This window comes from Balaenoptera musculus, chromosome 2 (assembly GCF_009873245.2).
Source record: "Balaenoptera musculus isolate JJ_BM4_2016_0621 chromosome 2, mBalMus1.pri.v3, whole genome shotgun sequence".
Taxonomy (NCBI): Eukaryota; Metazoa; Chordata; class Mammalia; order Artiodactyla; family Balaenopteridae; genus Balaenoptera; species Balaenoptera musculus.
The window spans coordinates 12,440,144-12,458,777 of record NC_045786.1 but is presented as its reverse complement, the minus strand read 5'-3'; the positions used below and the strand labels follow the sequence as shown (position 1 = coordinate 12,458,777).

Genomic DNA, 18,634 nt, shown 5'->3' with positions numbered 1-18,634 from the left:
CACCATGAGAGGCTGGCTGAGCCGTCCCTCCCCAGCCTTCCTCTTGCGTGCAGTTCTTTCATCCAGCGCTTGAATTGTGTTGTCAACGTTTAGTAGACGAAAGAGGAGGGGGCATGAGAACTGGGGGGGGGGGCCGGGTGTCCTTGAAAAGTCTTGGAAATCGGTATTTTTGCAGGTGTAGAATGTGCCTAATAACCATGGCTAGTGCGTGCTCCCCAATGGCGAGGGTATGACAGGGACAGCTGGCTCAGTTTTCAGCGTGAAAACACCCCCTCGGTGGACCAAACACAACGATACTGACCTTTCTGCGGGGGGAACGGAGATGTGCCTTTGACTGAACTAGACATAAAGACGTCTTGCTATGACTTTTGTTCCCCACGAAAGCAAAGAAATATTGCGTTTAATATGAGAAGTACTGTTCACAGCTTTTCTGTGCCCCTTAAGAAATATTACAGTGCTGATTTACTGGCCCTCTTCCACTGAGTTGGCCCCAAGGCCGGGGGTGGAGGGGGGGGCTACGGCGAGGCGAGGGCAGAGGAGGGGGTGGCAGAGGGAGTGCGCTAAATCGCCTGTTGCCTGTTTCCAAAGTTCTCCCTTTGCAGCAGCAAATTTATCAATCTTTTCATCTGACAATACTTTGAAATATATCATTGTCATCCAGAGTTGTTTGATAGATTATCTGCAGGCACACAGCCTTTTTCAAGGTCAAGTTGAAGATTCTTGTTTGCTGTTTAACTGGGTTGTTTAAAAACTCAGAACAATGCCTGCCTGTTAAATTTTCACTTGTTCTCATGGGGCATTCCAAAGCAAGTTTTCCTATTGACCGGATGTCAGGACATTTCATCCTCTTGAGCTTCTAAATTCAGCAACCAGGGCTTGGCAATGAAATCAACAGGAGAAGAAATGAGATTTAACCTTAGCATTTGCAGACACCAAGGAGATTGAGCCATCTTTCACATCTCCTCAAAGTGTATACTAATTTTTCTGTGCATGTCACAGGGTTGGTTATAGCCACACACATCTCTCCAACTTTCTGCCTTTATTCCAGTGGGAAGCTGCAAATACACTCCCCGAAAGTAGAAGTGCAAAGAAATTGTGGCCACTCTTGTCTTTGTCAGCGCATAACCTGTTGCTCTAAGGACATTTTATAATAAAGTCAGCCTCTAAATCGTCATGCTTTATGGACATATTTATTTATGTTTTTAATGGAGATTGGCTTCACAGTTTCCACTATATCTGCGATGATTGATTTTTTTATTCAGCCAACTTTTATTTACCTTGCGAAAATGTTCTGGACCAATGTGATAAATTACAGATATGCAAATTTCTTTGAATGGTGTTGTAAGTGTGTCTAGCTCCAGCTGAATAACGCCTTGCAAGTCAGTCTGTGCGCGCTCAGGACCCCAGGGAGCTGATCAAAGCACCCATTCTCTTTCATCCCCGGTATTCTCCTCCAAACTATTTCGATACAATATGTTTCCATGATGCACTTAATGTGCTAGGGACATAGAACTCATTACAACCTAGCTAGTTCTGCCGACCTCTTTGTTCTGAGGCAGAAAGTCAAAGAAAAAAGGAAAAGCGCTGCCAGTTGCCAGCTTTCTGAAATGCTAAAGCATGCGTCATTTTTCACCAGGTCTCGTCGTGATATCCTCAAAAGACAAACTATGAAACCGGCCTCAGCCCTTTCTGGCATTAATTACACTGCTGTCCAGCCGATCTGTTTTTCCTATTATATGCATTTCTCAGCAGGGATTTTTTTTTTTTTTGCAAGAGTAATGCAGCTGCAAGTTAAACTATGAATGCATTTTTTTATCACTATGGGAAAAATAAGTAAAAAGGCTGCAAAACATACAACTGAACTTTGTAAAGACTTCTGGTAGATAAGATCTAGGGTGGGACTTAGGAGGTTTGTGCAACTTCTGTAAAACCTGAAATTGACTTAAGAGCCTCAGGCATTTCCAACGTGCCCTCAGTGTTCTGTGGAGACACTCATTGTGCCATGTGAAATTCCGCTTTGGTACTCAGATAAATCTTGAAGGTGAAACTTTTCAAGGTTTCTGTGAAAATTCTGAAATGAAACAGTCTATTCTACACCCAGCCAAGAGGCTGTTTCCAAGGAATTTCTGTCCGGGATAATAGCACAGAGAATATAAATTCTATTTCATTTCCTCCGCTTCTTGTAGGGTTGATTGGTTGGTGGAAATGGCTGGCAGCCAGTTCTGGGAAAGATTCCAGACCTGACTCCGATTAACCCTCTCTGGTGAAACTCTGCTGGAAACCAACTCACCAGCAATTGCCATTAATCTACTTACTAATTAAGCCAATTCATTTCTAAAGGAGAAAAATTCCTTTCTTTAGCCAAACTGATGGGAGGAAATTTGAAAGAAGCGCCAAACTGTGTAACTGTAATTCAGCCAAGGACTGCTAAAAAAAGGTGTTGATATATAGCAGCAGATTTAAAACAAGTTTCTAGGGCAACACTCCTTTGGAGACGGTGGCATATAGTGCATAGTAGATGAAGCTCGAATAATGCTCCACCGCGCTATGCCACCCCATGTACTCGAGTTGAACACGTCTCTCTCCAATTAAATCCAGTGCCTTTTACGCACAAATAAATCGCCTCTGTAGCTTTCGTTTGCACCAGGGTATATCAGCTTTATGTGACAGCTACCATAAATGTACTTCTTGAGATTTAATAAACAGCTTTAGAAATCTGCAATCCAGAGCCTACTATCTTGAAACTGGGCTGCAGACTGGGCCTGACTTGTAGTCAAGGGAACAGAAAGGACCGAACTGACCACTGCGCCGGGAAGAAAGCAAACCGGTCTTTCAGGAAATGGTACCTGACGTTCCGGAAAGAATAGATATGTGAATCTTCATCTTGATCCTTACCTGGAAGCAGTACTCCAAAGAGTTTCCACACTTACTAAAGAATTGTTTACAGAGTTTAAGATACGTCTGGGAGTCCCGTGCCTATGTCAGAGTGGACCTCCTTAGAGGAAATTTGAAATCCCCTTCGAGGTTTCCTGGATCGCCTTTATGGGATCAGTTGGCAGCAAATCAGTTCGACTTCGCGTTACAGAGAGACCGGGTGGATTAGAGAGGGAATGACACAGGGTTAGTGCCTCAAACTTTTAAATTTTAATTGAAGTCCGTTCCTTCCCACCCTAAGGTGTTGGGGCACCCCACTGAGCCCAGGAAGCGCCTGGATGGATTTGGCGGCGGCTCAGGGTCTGTGCGCCCCGCTCACCAAGCGCCAGCGAGCGGGGTTTCCTTCCGAGCTTGGAAAGGTGCGCACAGAGCGCACACTTGGCCTTCTCTTCAAGCGCGGTGCTCCAGAGCGTGTGCGACATGTGGCGAGACGGAACAGTTACATTAGAAACGCCTTGGAGACGGTGTCCCTTGTCAGGGAGGCAGTCCTTACGCTAGGACGGGGAGGGCCCTCTTCCTGGGGTCCCGCTCTGCGCAGCCCACTGTCCTGTGCCCACTCAGGAGCGTCTGTATCATTCACTGGGGTGTTCTGGGGCATCGACGGCTTCTCCAAAGGCTCTTCTTCCAGGGTTTCTGACAGCCTCACTAAACATGCGGAGAGACGAAGAGATGTGAAATTTGGTTTACTTCTGTACATAAACCGCTCCGCGCCCATAGCTCTTTGCCTCACTTTCAGTGGCGCCTCCCAGGCCTGGCCCCGGCTGGGAGGCCTCTTCAGTAACCTCGACGAGGGGGTGAGGGCAGGCCAGTCAGGTGGCCAGATCCTCCTTGGCCTTCAAAATAGCATGTGCCCATCAAGTTTTCCCCTGAGGTAGTTTTCCTGCTGCCCCAGACTGAAGAAATGGTCTGAGGTGCCTGTGACCAAGGCCGGTAACTGACCTTCTTCTGACTCAGGAGTTACGAGCCATCGTAAGAGAATAAAACAAGGCAGGGGCTGTCTTGTGTTTGGGTCCTAGGATCTGACTAAGGTTTACATTTCCATTTGTGTTTTCAATCTTTCCTCCTTATGAAATAGCAAATTATGAATGAGGAGGAAAGACAATCAACTTGGCGGAGTTCTGAAGTTGGGGGGTGGGGAGGTTTGCCCTCCCTGCTCCCCCCCTCCCGCCCCAGGCTGGGCTCTCTGCTCGGTAGGGAGGGACATTTACCTGGTGTGTAAATTGTGAGGAAAGCGTTGGGGGTCTGAGACAGCAAAGCCACAACATGGGATATGATGTTCCAGCTTTGAAGGGGAACAAAGGCCCTGAGCTAACCCCAGTGAAAGCCAGGAGCGTGGAGAAGGCAACAAAGACTTGCAGCCTGCGGTCACCGGTAGGTGTCAATGTGGACACTCACAGCCGGGGCAGTGGAAGAGGGGGACACAGAGCCAGGCTGTCATTCCAAGGCTTAACATGAGCAAAGATAAAAACGCGACAAGCTCAGCTTTCAATGGTTGGGAGGTTCAAAGTGGAGTGCTAGGGAGTGTATCTGGGTCAAGTATTCTCTGAAGCAGGGCCCCTCTTTCTCTCGTCCAGTATCAGCCAGGGAAGTTCTAAGGCCCCTTTCCCAAGGTAACTTTTCTTACTGAAAGAAGAATCTTCAAAATAATGTCCGATTCTACCCACTGCCTAAGGTGAAGAAGATGGAGCTTTCAGCACTTCCGGATCCCAGAGACCCGGGTGGCTGCATTAACTTATGAACTGGAACAGCCTACCTTAACTTTTGGGATAAAGTTCATGTACTCTTGTACGAATTTAATGAAAAGAAATAACATTTCCTTTTATGAAACTGTGCATACATGTAGATGAATCGAAGGGTAACATAATTTAGAAAGTATTCATCCAACAAAGAAGTTTCAGTAGTAAACCATTGAAAGAATAATGGAGACCTAGTAGAATTAAATATACCTGTGGTTTCAGATTCCCTATTAGAAATCAGCAGACAAGGCATTTACCAGCAAATGACTCCTCTAGAATCTGGGAGAGATAATTGGGAATCCTCCGCTAATGCAACTGATTAGCAAAGACCATCTTAGAGAACGAATAAGTGGAAATGATAACAAATTATGTTTATCCTAAGAACGCGGACACATTGTGTTCCTTAAATTCTGCTACTAGAAACAAAATACAAGTTTTAAAAATTATCATATAATAAAATTCTGATTTTCTTTAGCTGAATTAAGTCTCCTAAATAATAATTTAAAAAAAAGGATGTAAATATCCTTAAAAGACTAATGACATTTCACAGGTAATGCAATTTGGAAAGAAACACTTCCATGTTTTCTTTTCCAACAATGTGCATTTTTGTAAACTGCTATAAATTGCAATTCAAAAGCACTGATCTCGCCATCCCCAATCATTTTTTATACTGATCAAATGAATGCAGATACTCCCATTTGGGAGGGGCGACATGACATTTCACTTGGCAGTTCTAAACAGGTCACAGACCTTTCACAGACCCTAAGGCAGTGGGAGGGAGCTCTTTACTAAACCGTGTAACCAAATCAAACCAATGGTTACCCCTTTTCAAAACCATTGGAATGGTTTGCACAATGCTATTCACATAGCAGCACAGAAACTGAAAGGATGGTCATCCAATGGAAATTTCTTTCCTTTTGTTTACACTTGCAGAGCTCAAAAAGTAATACTTGGAGGAAAATAATTACATTTGCTATGATAAAAGTCTTAAATACTTAACATGCATTTTGGTTGGCGTGACCCGGCATAGATATCACCATCCATTGGTACATATATATATGCACATGTATGTATGTATATGCATGTATATTTATTGGAGATGTCTCTTTGTTTGAAACCTTAGGCACAAAGACACAACATGGCTGCCCTCAAGATGACCTATTGCTTTCAAGTTGCTTGAACACATCAGAATTTCCATTGTTAAGGTTGATTAATTGAAACTGATAAGTTACCATGAATAAAGATTGTTTTTCTGTTTAATGTGGTGGGCCTGATTTGGTAAATGCCTTATTCATGTAGCTTTGCAGTGCAGCATATGGGCAAGAGTCATTCAGTATCACAAACATATACAATTTATTATGCTTGTATGGGCACAACCAAAGGCCTTTCTATTTTAATGACAAAGTTTCAATGAAAAATTCCATTTAAAGAGTCACTAGGAACATGAGGTGTGATTTTGTAATTTATTCTTAAGAGTTTCCATCTCTGAGTTTCTGTGAGTAGTTTAAAAGATATCACATTTAAATACAGTTTAAAAAAAGATGCAAACATCCAAATTACACCTTAGCGCTTGTCATTGGGAATACAGCAGAATTTATGCTAATGTTAGCAGACATAAGAAGAGAAAGCACCTTTTCATCTGATGCTACCTTGTGTGCTCTGCTAATGATAAAGTTACCTTAAACGTTTCATTGAGATGCCAGGAATAAAAGCTCACACTGCCCAGTTTACAAGAAAATGCAAAGGATGCTGGTGAATAACACGTTAACTTCCTGACATCTTTTTTCCCCCTTAATAAATGAAATCAGAAGACAATATTTAAAAATAATTCAGGGACTATCACATGAAAATACAGTAGATTTATTAATTTTCCCACAATTTTACTACTGTTAGCTTCCTTTACTTAAAAGCTGATGTCACTTTTCAGACTACATTAAAAACGGTCATGAATATTTACCGATAAAGGTTAAGTTTTAAAATTTTTTTCTAATGATGTACAGAAACGTTTTTCTCCCTTTTTCATTTTGGCTGCTCATGTAATCCCCAGAAGAATAATAACAACAACAAAAATCTACGAGAGATTTGCTAATGAACTAAAGAAATGACTGTATCAAACCATCAAAGAGATAGCTACCATATTCAGCCTTTAATGTCTTATCAAATAAATTCTCTGGTCATTCATGTCCATGAAACAGTTCAAGTTCACCCAACATTTCTCAGTTAAATTAGATGGGTAATCTCAGTTCAACTCTTCGGGAGAGTAATAAACCACATTGGTCACAGTTGACCACAGCTAGTATGCGATTCATAAAGGACTGGGTGTCCATTGGAAAGCTAATCAGTGCACCATCACTTGTAAAATTCCCTCCTGCATTTTGAAGCGATAATCTGTATCTAATTTTTAAAGAAAAATTTACTCTCCTTTCACTCTTCTGAGGCCAATTTCTTTTCTGGACCTGAATAGAGATCATTGGTGAAACAGTACCAAATAGCTCTGGTATGTGTATAACAAAAACCCACCTCTTTGTAGAACATAACAAATTATGCAATGTTCACAGATGCGCTTCGCATTGTGCCTTTTGTGAGAAAATGAAGGCCCTAGTCAATTCCCCACCCCCCTCTTTATGAAAGCCTGGGCTCCCCATGCAATCTGTCCTAATCCTAGAGAAAAATCATTATACCTAATACGGAAGCTTCATAGTTATTTGAAAAGGGATTTTTCATTTGCACTTCTGGTCTTTGTAATTTATTTGCACAAGTGTGAATTTGAAGTTGCAAGCAAATTTGTTCCTATAAACAAGCAAGGAGGATTAAAATGTTAACTGCTCCTCTAGCCCACATTTGATATTTAGAGGAAATGCTGTGTTCACACAATCCCATGCTTGAATTTATAGGCTACCAAAGAAATATAGTAATTTTTCAATTACAATTTTAAAAAATTTATACACTGAAAATATTTTAAACATCGTTTCTGTATTTTGGCTTTTTATGATCTTTATGAGGGAAGAGACTGCTAATGGCTAATCCTGATTTTCATGAGGTAGCAGTTTCTGCAGAAATGGTGACAAATGCAGAGAGGCATTTTCAGGTTCACCTTGCCTCATGGGACCTCTGTAAATACTGGTATTACTTTTATTGAATGTGCTAATCTTTGAGTGTCAGTCTTAGAATAGAAATTTCAAGCAGTGAGAAGACTCTCTGCATCCTCAGTGCCTCACCTAAGTCTTTGTTTATAGTAGGTGCTCACAGTTACCATATGATCCAACAATCCCACTCCTGGGCATATATCCAGACAAAACGCTACTTCGAAAAGATACATGCACCCCAGTGTTCATAGCAGCACTATTTCCAATAGCCAAGACATGGAAGCAACTTAACTGTCCATTGACAGATGAATGGATGAAGAAGCTGTGGTATATATACACAGTGGAATACTACTCAGCCATAAAAAAGAATGAAACACTGCCATTTGCAGCAACATGGATGGACCTAGAGATGATCACACTAAGTGAAGTAAGTCAGACAGAGAAAGACAAATACCATATGATATCACTTATATGTGGAATCCAAAATATGATACAAGTGAACTTATTTACAAAACAGAAACAGACTCACAGACACAGAAAACAAATTTATGGTTACCAGAGGGGAATGGGGGTGGGGAAGGGATAAATTAGGAGTTTGGGATTAGCAGATACAAACTACTATATATAAAATAGATAAACAGCAAGGTCCTACTATAGAGCACAGGGGACTATATTCAATATCCTGTAATAAATCATAATGGAAAAGAATATGAAAAAGAATATACATATGTATAACTGAATCACTTTGCTGTATGCCAGAAACTAGCACAACGTTGTAAATCAACTGTACTTCAATTAAAAAAAGTAAAATCTAGTAGGTGCTCATAAAGTCTGTGGAATGAATGAATAAATAAATGAATGAATTAACAAAAAGAAGGTGAAACCTAGGAGGTTAAGAAGTGTGGGCCCCTCGGTATCCACGGCCTTTCCAGTTGCCTCCACATTGACCTGTCTTGGTCATGAGACTCGCTCTGACTAATGGGACAGAAGCAAATGTGGTGCCAGCAAACTTCAACAGTCCTTGTGCACTCGCGCTTGCTCTTTTTTGCTGTTCTTGAGAACCCTGACACCACCATGAAAGCAAGACTGGGTTTGCCTGATCAATGATGAGAAATGTAAGATGTGGTTGCCCCTGTCAGCCCAGCAGACGGCCAGCCTGAGGCCGTCGACAGCCAGCTAACAGTAGAATATGAGCAAGCCCCAGCAAGAGCAGGCACAAGACCTACCACCTAGGTGCAAGCATGTGTAAAGGCACAGAAGCATGGAAGAGCATGGAAGAGCGGGGAACAGCAAGTCATTTGTTATGACTAAACTAGAGAGCTCATGTAGGGGAGAGGCAGGGACTATGCATGCTCTTATATGCTAAACTGAAGAATGTGGTTTTATCCTGAAAGCCACAGACATCTACTGAAGGATGCAGAGGAATAACAAAGTGTGTAAAAGTGAATCAAAGAATGAAATCCTTAGTGACCCCAACACTTAATGCTCAGAGTGGGGGCAGAACTGAGTAACCAGGAGAGATCGAGAAGGACGTTCTGAGAAGTAGGAGGAGAACAAGAGCAGGTTGGTGTCTTGGAGTCAAGAGAAGATCATTTCACGAGTTAAGGGACGCTCATTAGTAACAGAATGCAAGGGGTGTGGCCCAGTGCCAGGGGACACACTGGAGGAACTGAAAACTATTTCACATGTGAAGGATTCCCTAGGGAGGAGCAGTGTCAGGGAGATGCAGAGCAGGAGGCAAGTGGAGTAATCTGGGGCTAGAGAAGGAGAGAGAGCAGGTTCCGATTTCCCTCTGGAGGGCTGACATTAAAGGTAAGGAGGACCAGAGGGCGCTTGCTTGAAGAGGAAGGGAGGGGATGAGTAAGAAAAGAAGGCGGGGCTTCCCTGGTGGCGCAGTGGCAGAGAATCTGCCTGTCAATGCAGGGGACACGGGTTCGAGCCCTGGTCTGGGAAGATCCCACATGCCACGGAGCAACTGGGCCCGTGAGCCACAATTACCGAGCCTGTGCGTCTGGAGCCTGTGCTCCGCAACAAGAGAGGCCGCGATAGTGAAAGGCCCGCGCACTGCGATGAAGAGTGGCCCCCACTTGCCGCAACTAGAGAAAACCCTCGCACAGAAACGAAGACCCAACATAGTAATCAATCAATCAATCAATCAATCTTTTTAAAAAATAAATAAATAAATAAATAAATTAATTAATTAATTTTAAAAGTACTCATGCTTGGGTCCCATCCCAAGCTTTATAAAAAAAAAGAAAAGAAAAGAAGGCGTCAACAGGATTACAGGAGCAGAGCACTGGGATGTGGTGGGACTCTTTAGTCAGAGGACAAATAGGGATGTTAGGTTGTTACCCAAGTTCATACAATTATGATGTGACACAAACGTCAGACTCAATTTTATTAAACATTTATTGATCACTAACTGAATGCCTGGGAAGTGGCAGGCACATTTATACACAAGCCTTATCACATTTGATTCCTTAAAACAACAACATACCTTGAAGTTGGAGGAAGTAGCTTTCTAATCAATCAAAGGGAGATGTCTCCGTTACTTGAGAAGTCAACGGTAGAACTCCTTACCCTACGATGTAATGCCAACTGGAATCACAAGGTCCCTGAACTCATTTGGGATGGTGGCTCTCTATCTATTGAATGTGGATGTCATGGAAATTATCAAATTGCCATCCTGCTTTTAGCTTCCTAGAGCTGCTGTAACAAAGTAATATAAACCATATAGCTTAGAACAACACGTATTTATTCTCTCACGGATCTGGAGGTTGGAAGTCTGAAATCGAGGTGTTGACAGGACCTTGCTCTCTCTCAAACTCTGGGTACAATCCTTCCTTGCCTCTTCCTAACTTCTGGTAGTGGCTGTAGATCCTTGGGGTTCCTTGGCTTACAGCTGCACCTCTCCAATCTCTGTCTCTTTCATCACGTGGCATTCTGCCTGTGTGTGTGTGTGTCCCAATTTCCCTCTTCCTATAAGGACACCAGTCATATTGGATTAGGGCCCACCCCAATCACCTCATCTTAACTTGACTAAATCTGCAAAGACCCTATTTTATAAATAAGGTCACATTCACAGGAACCGGGGTTAGGGTGTCAACATATCTTTTGGGAGAGGGGGGACATAATTCACCCCATAACACATCCTTTTCCAGAAAAGGTAACTTATTGCCTATTTCACAGACAGAACACCGGGGGAAAGGACTTTTACTAAGGTGCAACAGAGACTTTTAAAATGTTCTTTCAAGAAATGGTAGATATTTAATACATGCTTTTGATGTATAGCATAATAAGAAGTGGGGCCATTGTTTACAAAGGGGAAGTGTTCTTAGAACAGACTGTATACATAAGGTAGGCCTGAAATCAAATGAAGGGTCTTTGGTCTAGAAACATGAAGAAAACTGATTTGAACATATAAGAATTTTTTGGTGGGGGGAGAAGGAAGTACAATATAGCAAGTTCATGATTTATTATACTGTATGGACATGATAAATAACAATTTAAAAAGAAAAAAATCCAAAGATATACTGGGGGTCTTCCCTAGTGGTGCAGTGGTTGAGAATCTGCCTGCCAATGCAAGGAACACTGGTTCGAGCCCTGGTCTGGGAAGATCCCACATGCCGCAGAGCAACTAAGCCTGTGAGCCACAGCTACTGAGCCTGTGCTCTAGAGCCTGCGAGCCACAGCTACTGAGCCTGTGTGCCACAACTACTGAAGCCCACGTGCCTAGAGCCCGTGCTCCACAACAAGAGAAGCCACAGCAATGAGAAGCCCGCACACCACAACAAAGAGTAGACCCTGCTCCCTGCAACTAGAGAAAGCCTGTGCACAGCAATGAAGACTCAACACAGCCAAAAATAAATAAATAAATAAATAAAATTAAAAAAAAAAAACCAAAAAACAAAGACATACTGGGATAAAATAGATAAACCTTTCTCAGGTAAGGAAATGTAAAACAATGAACAAGGCTGTTATGGACTGAATTGTGTCTCCCCCAAAAGACGCTGGAGTCCTAACTACCAGGACCTGTGAATGTGACCTTATTTGGAAATAGGGTCTTTGCAGATGATTGAGTTAAGATGAGGTCATTAGGGTGGACCCTAATCCAATATGTCTTCATCCTCATAAAAAGGTGAAATTTGGACACAGATACACACACACGGAGGGAAGACTGTGTGAAGACATGAGGAGACCACCATCTATAAGCAAAGGAACACGTGAGGTTCCTGAAGCTCTGAGAGCAGCATGGACAGGTTCCCCCTCACAGACCTCAGAAGGAACCAACCCTGCTGGCATCTTGATTTCAAACTTTCAGCCTCCAGAGCTGTGAAACCACAAATGTCTGTGGTTTAGCCAACCAGTTGCTGTACTTGGTTATGGCAGCCCTACCACTCATACACAGGCTGAAACCACAGACCTGTGTAATTCCAGCTGCAGAAATTCACAATGACAGCCAGGAATAAACCTCCTTTTTGGTGACAGAGGCTAAATGTGCTCCATGTTGGGTGAAAGAACAAACCACTCCTCAAAGACAGAAGCATGAATGAAAGGAAATTGGGAGAAAAAAAAAAAGTTTCTAACCTGGGGCTACTATGGCTTTTTAGAAAGCTCTGGGCTTAGGGAGGCTCAAAGGCAAAACTTACTTCACTCACAGGAACTGAGCCAAGCGACCTGATGGCTTAAAGGCTTCAAGACCCTATTGTCACAGCAGGACAGGCACCCCCAAACTTATAAGAACTGGCTGTAGACTGGGAGTGAGAGTGGCGGAAGTGGGTGCAGTTACCAAACTGTACTCAGAATGTACTGCATTCAGGTGGTGGGAGGGGAGAGAGAGAGAGAGAGAGAGAGAGAGAGAGAGAGAGGGGGAATGAATATGAATGAGACAGAGAAACTTGACCCTGTAAGCCAAAATTCCAAAATAAATAAAGGAATGGAATGCTAGGAAAGACAACAGAAAGATGAGCTATCAGGATACGAATTCACTCCAGATAAATTGAAGTTGGTGAAATAGTTTGACAAAGATTTTAAAATGTGTGTTTAGTATGCTCACAGAAATAATTGATAGTGTCCACTAAACAAATAAATTATGATGCAAAACAGGCCAGGATAAAATAAGAACTGGTGGCTCTGAAAATGAATCAATTTAAAGTCTTGGGAAATAAAAAAGTCACTAAAATAAAACTAAAACATGGGATAAATTGGGCATAGATGAAGAGAGGATTAGAAAATTGGAAAAGGTAACATCAAGAAATCCATCCATATGCACAACAGAGAAATAAACACAAAAATAAGAAAATGTAGATTAGAGGCATGAGAAGAGACTGTGAGGTGCTTCCAAAGAAAATAATGTGTAGGATGTTACACAAGCAATATTTGAAAAGACAATGGCTGAGAAATTTCTAGAAGTAAAGAAAGATATGAATGATCCAAATTGTACTCTGAATATTGATCAAGATTAAATACATTTTATAGAACAAGTACATTACAGTAAAACTACAGACCATCAAGAATAAAGACTAAACCTTAAAAGCTATATAAAGAAAACTCGAATGACCACAAATGGTTGACAAATCGACAACAAACTTCAAGAAGCCTGAGCAGAGGCTCAAAGGCAATGGTATAATAACAAAATGTGGAGGAAAAAATAACTGCCAACCCAGAATATCATATCTTGCTAAACTACCCTCAAGAGGGAAATAAAATTAAGACAAACAGAATTTATCATCAATAGGTCCTCACTAAACGAATTATTGAAGTAATGATACTTTTTAACATGCACATATACTAAAACATACACATATGCAATGGGTACTCAACATGTAATTCCGTGTTTTCTGAATATTTGAAATATTTCATAAAAAACAAAAAAATAGTTTCTTAATTAGTCGACGGGCCCTTCCTCAATTCATTCTTACTGATATGTAAACACAAATAATAAGATTATTTTATAGTTGTCACTCTAGCTTACATTTGTGTAGCATGTAACAGTATACAACATACTTCTTCCTATGACCTACTTTTTTTCCATGTGATCATTTCATTCAAGATAAGGAACATGCATTAAAGAATCTGAACCAGCCGGGAACAGGAAAGGCTGAGGACTGAAGCCCAGTGACACTTCTCTACACTGACATAAATATCCACTTTTCTGATCTCAATTTATTCCCTCAAATTCCAAACTTGGGGTTCCTCCCATTGAAAGGAATATTCATATGGTATCCTTCACATGCAAAGATGTCACTCCCAGTTCACTTAAGGGTGCAACTTGATATGTCCATGAATTTGCATGAATCCATACACAACATCTTGTAACATTTTGTCATTTCTCTAACAGAACCATTCCTAAATTTAAAAATTAATACTCACTCAATACTAATTAAAACCTCTCTCAATATTCTGTTACCACCATAAAAGACTTAGATGGTTTATAATGACTGGGCAGCAATGGGCAGCTGAGGTTTGGGATGAAATCAGTGGCCACAGGATCCAGAGAAGCTGCTGGAATCCAACTCATGGCCCAATGACTGAATAATAACACACACCAGAAACCATCCTTGCCTCATGCTACATGCTTTGGAGACCTCTGAGTACCAGTTTGAGGCATAATTAGGAATATGCTTAGTGGCATTTATTCAATGAAACATTGTCTACAAATACTTAAAAGCATCACTAGACTGAATTAATACAAGATAGCCCATCAAATTAATAAAGTACATTTTTAATATGTATTAGTCGTGACCTTTTTTCCTACTAAGTTGTTATGATCTTACAAATTCAGAGTACTTTGCCTGCCTACTTGTTTCAACTATTAACATTATTTTCAAAGCACGTATTATCTGTTTTCATTTTTCACATTTTTCAATTCCCTATTTGACCAATGGACAAAGCTTCAGTTGGATACAGAACTTCAGATTAATTCTCAAATCCAGTTGGTCATCTTGGCTCTTTTCTATGCCATTGAGAATTCCCTGTATTTGGAAAGGTATGTTAAGAGACACACTGCTGATCTTCCAGGCTTTAATTTGTCATTTAATATCCTAAATCCCATGCCTCGAATAGAAAATATCTCTAGAACACAGGTATAAAGAGCAAGGAAAATTCTTAAGAAAAGGTAGTTGAGAATCAGCCCAAATCTCAAAGACAAGGATGACATATATAACTTAGCAATACAACATCTGAATTAATTGGTGACAATAAGGGAAGTAGAAAAGTTGGTGGCAGTGACATCATAAACATTAGCAGACCCCTTAATACATTATATTTAGTAAATCAGGTTAGTCCTATTTTAACATTTTTAATAGCCATCAATTACATGCTAAGTGATGTTATATATTATGTATGTATGTGGTAAATGAGGTAATACTGTAAAATACATATTTCAATATGAATACCTTAGTAAATTATATTAATTATAGCTGAAGTCTAGAAACAATATGTAAAACAATGCTAACACTTACACCTAAAATGCTTTCCTTTTTATCTTTTAAATTCCAATTTCTTGTGTGATTTTTAAAATTATTTTTGTGTTTAAAACAAAAACAGGGTCAACGGAACTCCACTTTCAATTAATATTTATTTTTATAAATTGGTGGATAATACACTTAGTTAAAAAAAAGCACTTTTCAGGTCCAAAGTTTCAAAGGGTGAAAAGAAAGGTTTGAAAATCCTATCCAATGTATTGCGATTGTTCTACTATTCTTTAAAAGCCTTTAAAATCGCTTCTTCCATGTTTCTTCCCTAGAAGTCTGAGAGAATTAACAATACAATGTAATCTAGGTTTAAATTTGGGTGTCTCCTGTGTTTCAGATATTTATGTTTGAGCTTTCTCTTACTGAGAAGCCACTTAAAGGGTCACTGTTACTTTGAGGTTTTATCTATGAGATTTGTGTCTTTGGGGCTCATTAGGAACATTTTCAAAGATTACAATGTCAATAGCACCTAATTACTGGACTGTGAGAAAGGTCTTCTTAAGTACATAAAATCTGTGGCAGTGCACAGTGCACAATGGGCAGCTCAGATCCCAAATTTTATCACAGTTAAGTAGCAAACAAATTAATAATGTTACCTGGGATCTTTTGGGATAATTACTACTGTGTAAAAAAACGGCTTTGAAATTCGGCAGATAGTATGGAACCTCATTTTTTTATTCCCTTATATTAATGAGGATTTATTTATCTCAAACTTTCTTTGTTGCAAGAATAACTCTCTGTTGTTCTTGCTAGAATTTTTTGGAGTAAAGCTTGCAACATAACAAAAAGTTAATTTCAATTTGCTTAGGAAAGATATATCACCTGATATAACATTGTTTTAAGTTATGTTTTGTTTTATTTTGCTCTTTTCAAAATATCTACCATATGATCTGCTACCAGTGACAAATTTTATTCTTTCTTATGCTTGGTAGACAATTAGTTACTAAAGAATTAAAGGAGAGACCAGTTCTTTTAAATCACTAGCCTACTGCTGAGGGCATTATAGCTCTCGTGTAGTAGATTAAAAAGCAGGTTTGCCTGACTTTATTTTGGGAACCCAGGGATTATATTATCCATAGCTCAGGAGGAAAGGCAGGGATGGGGTTAGCTGGGCACTTCACCTCATTTAATCCTCATAACAAAGCTAGGAGGTGGGGTCGCCATCTCCATTTTACACAGCAGAGGGAGCTGAATGAAGGTACCCAGGGAGTGACTGGAATGACACAGGAACCGAAGTCTGTCCACCTCCAAAGCCTTTCTGCTACATCACGTTTTCCCATTGTGTGTTGTTGAAAATGGGACCACACACTGTCATGCGTGAGTCTTGGGGCAAGTCAATATAATTGAGTGGTGACAAGCCTGGGTTCTAGGGCCACATTCTCTGGGTCTGAACCCAGCCTTATTTATAAATTAATAATCTATTTATTTGTGGTCATAAACCTGGCAGCTTACTAAACCCCTCTGAATCCAATTGTCTCCTCTAAGGCTTGAGAAAGCAAGAGTGCTGACTTTATAGGGTTTTTGTGAGGATTAGAGTTAAAACTTAAAAGGCATTTGGAATAGTACCTACACCCACTAAATGGTAGTTATCCATAATTTTCAAAAGTATCTTGTGGTATGAAAATACAACGTAAGAACCTCTATCTTTGATGCAACACCAAGGATGCTGTTAACAGGGAGGATAAATATTCGTAGGGTATTTAAAATATTAATATTCTATTTACATAATTTAAAAAACAGAACTCAATACCACAGTGACTTTACAGGGTTGAATTTGGCTTCTGTCACCATATAGGTCACCCCCGTGTTATAGAAAGTAAGATTTGTCTGTAAGTCAGGTACGTATGAACCATGTAGCTAAACACCTCTTTGAAAATGTATTTGTGAATTAGTGCTTGAAAACACTGATAATGTATTGAACTACTTCCTAGGGGCCTGAAGGGGGTTCTCCACCTTCTGAAGTACCTGAGAAGCTTGGAGTGATTTGTTTTGTGACGACAGTTTGGTCCTTTGACCGTCTAGTGTGAATACTGTTCAGTCCCCATAATCGTGAAAGACTGATACCTAATGAAAAAATTCATTTACTCCCCAATTAGTAAATTTGTAATTCAGTTTCCTCCTGGCATTCATGTATTGGTTTTTTTATCCATTAAAAATAGAAAATTTATTTCTAGTCAATTTTGGATTAACTGGAACCCAATTAACCAGAAACTTTTGTTAACTGGATGATTTCCCCACACTATCTTCGGAGGGGAAAACATGACATGTCAACGTTGTATCAGAGGTTTTGTAGAAAGAAACGTCAGGGTTATGCCCAGAGGCTTTCAGTGTGACACTGTCACCCACGCCTCTTCTGCAGTGCAGTCATATTCAGAATGATGCGCTTTGTGGCATGCTGCAAAATTATGGATCATAAAATAGCATTTACTTTCAATTTTATTAGTAAGGCAAAAAAAGGGGGCTAATGAATTTTAGGAGGGCTTTCCGTAGACAGGGTGGAAATAACTCTACACTTTGCATTTTCAGGACAGAGGAAAGGGAGTGACAGTGTTTGTTTTGGCCAAAGCTGCCTTATGGCCCAGGTGGTCATCAAGGTCGGTTTGTATGACTACAAATGGACCTTTGAAAACTGGTTTGCTTGGCAGAGAAAAATCACTTTTGGATGTAAAATTCTCAACTGAATTTTTTGCTGTCAATTAAGCTCTCTAATTAAAATGTCAGGTGGAACACAGGTTCCAAATTTAACAATTTATATTTTTATGATAAATCATGAGTCTCTCTTCCCCTAATACATTATGATATTTTAGAAATAACTTACTGTATGGGGTGGAATTTTCAACAACTCAACAGAGCTAGTCCCTTATTTAAATGCTGATATCTTTGGGGACTTCCCTGGCACTCCAGTGCTTAGGACTCCGCACTTCCACTGCAGGGGGCCCGGGTTCGATCCCTGGTCTGGGAACTAAGATCCGCCAAGCCACGTGGTGTGGCCAAAAAAAAAAAAAATGGTGATATCTTTAAATTGCATGCCCTAGGCTAGCAGCTGCTACAGAGTCCAGGCTGGGTGTTACTGTCACCTAAATGCCAGTCCAGGAGGCAGCCAGCACTGTGACTGCCGAAAGATTCCTCTGCACACAGGCAGGCACCTCCGGAAAAGATACTACCTATACCCGTAAGCACTACAGAAAAAGCCTCTCCACTGCATGGAGGCCCAGAAGAGAGGTTCCTTTCTCAATCTAGTTTTCAAAAAGTTGATTTTAAAATTAGGGTCCAGCAGGAATAAAGATGCAGACGTAGAAAATGGACTTGAGGACACGGGGAGGGGGAAGGGTAAGCTGGGATGAAGTGAGAGAGTGGCATGGACATATATACACTACCAAATGTAAAATAGATAGCTAGTGGG

The 18,634-nt window shown here is 40.6% G+C and overlaps 1 protein-coding gene across 1 annotated transcript in view; it reads right to left on the bottom strand.

Annotated features, from left to right (window-relative positions):
* Positions 1-3,202: 3,202 nt before the first annotated feature.
* C2H10orf67 (chromosome 2 C10orf67 homolog) overlaps positions 3,203-18,634 on the bottom strand; it is a 114,595-nt gene continuing 99,163 nt past the window's right edge. Inside the window, 1 exon segment of the mRNA XM_036840214.1 lies at positions 3,203-3,579. Coding sequence (XP_036696109.1) covers positions 3,374-3,579 — 206 coding nt within the window. The 3' untranslated portion in view covers positions 3,203-3,373.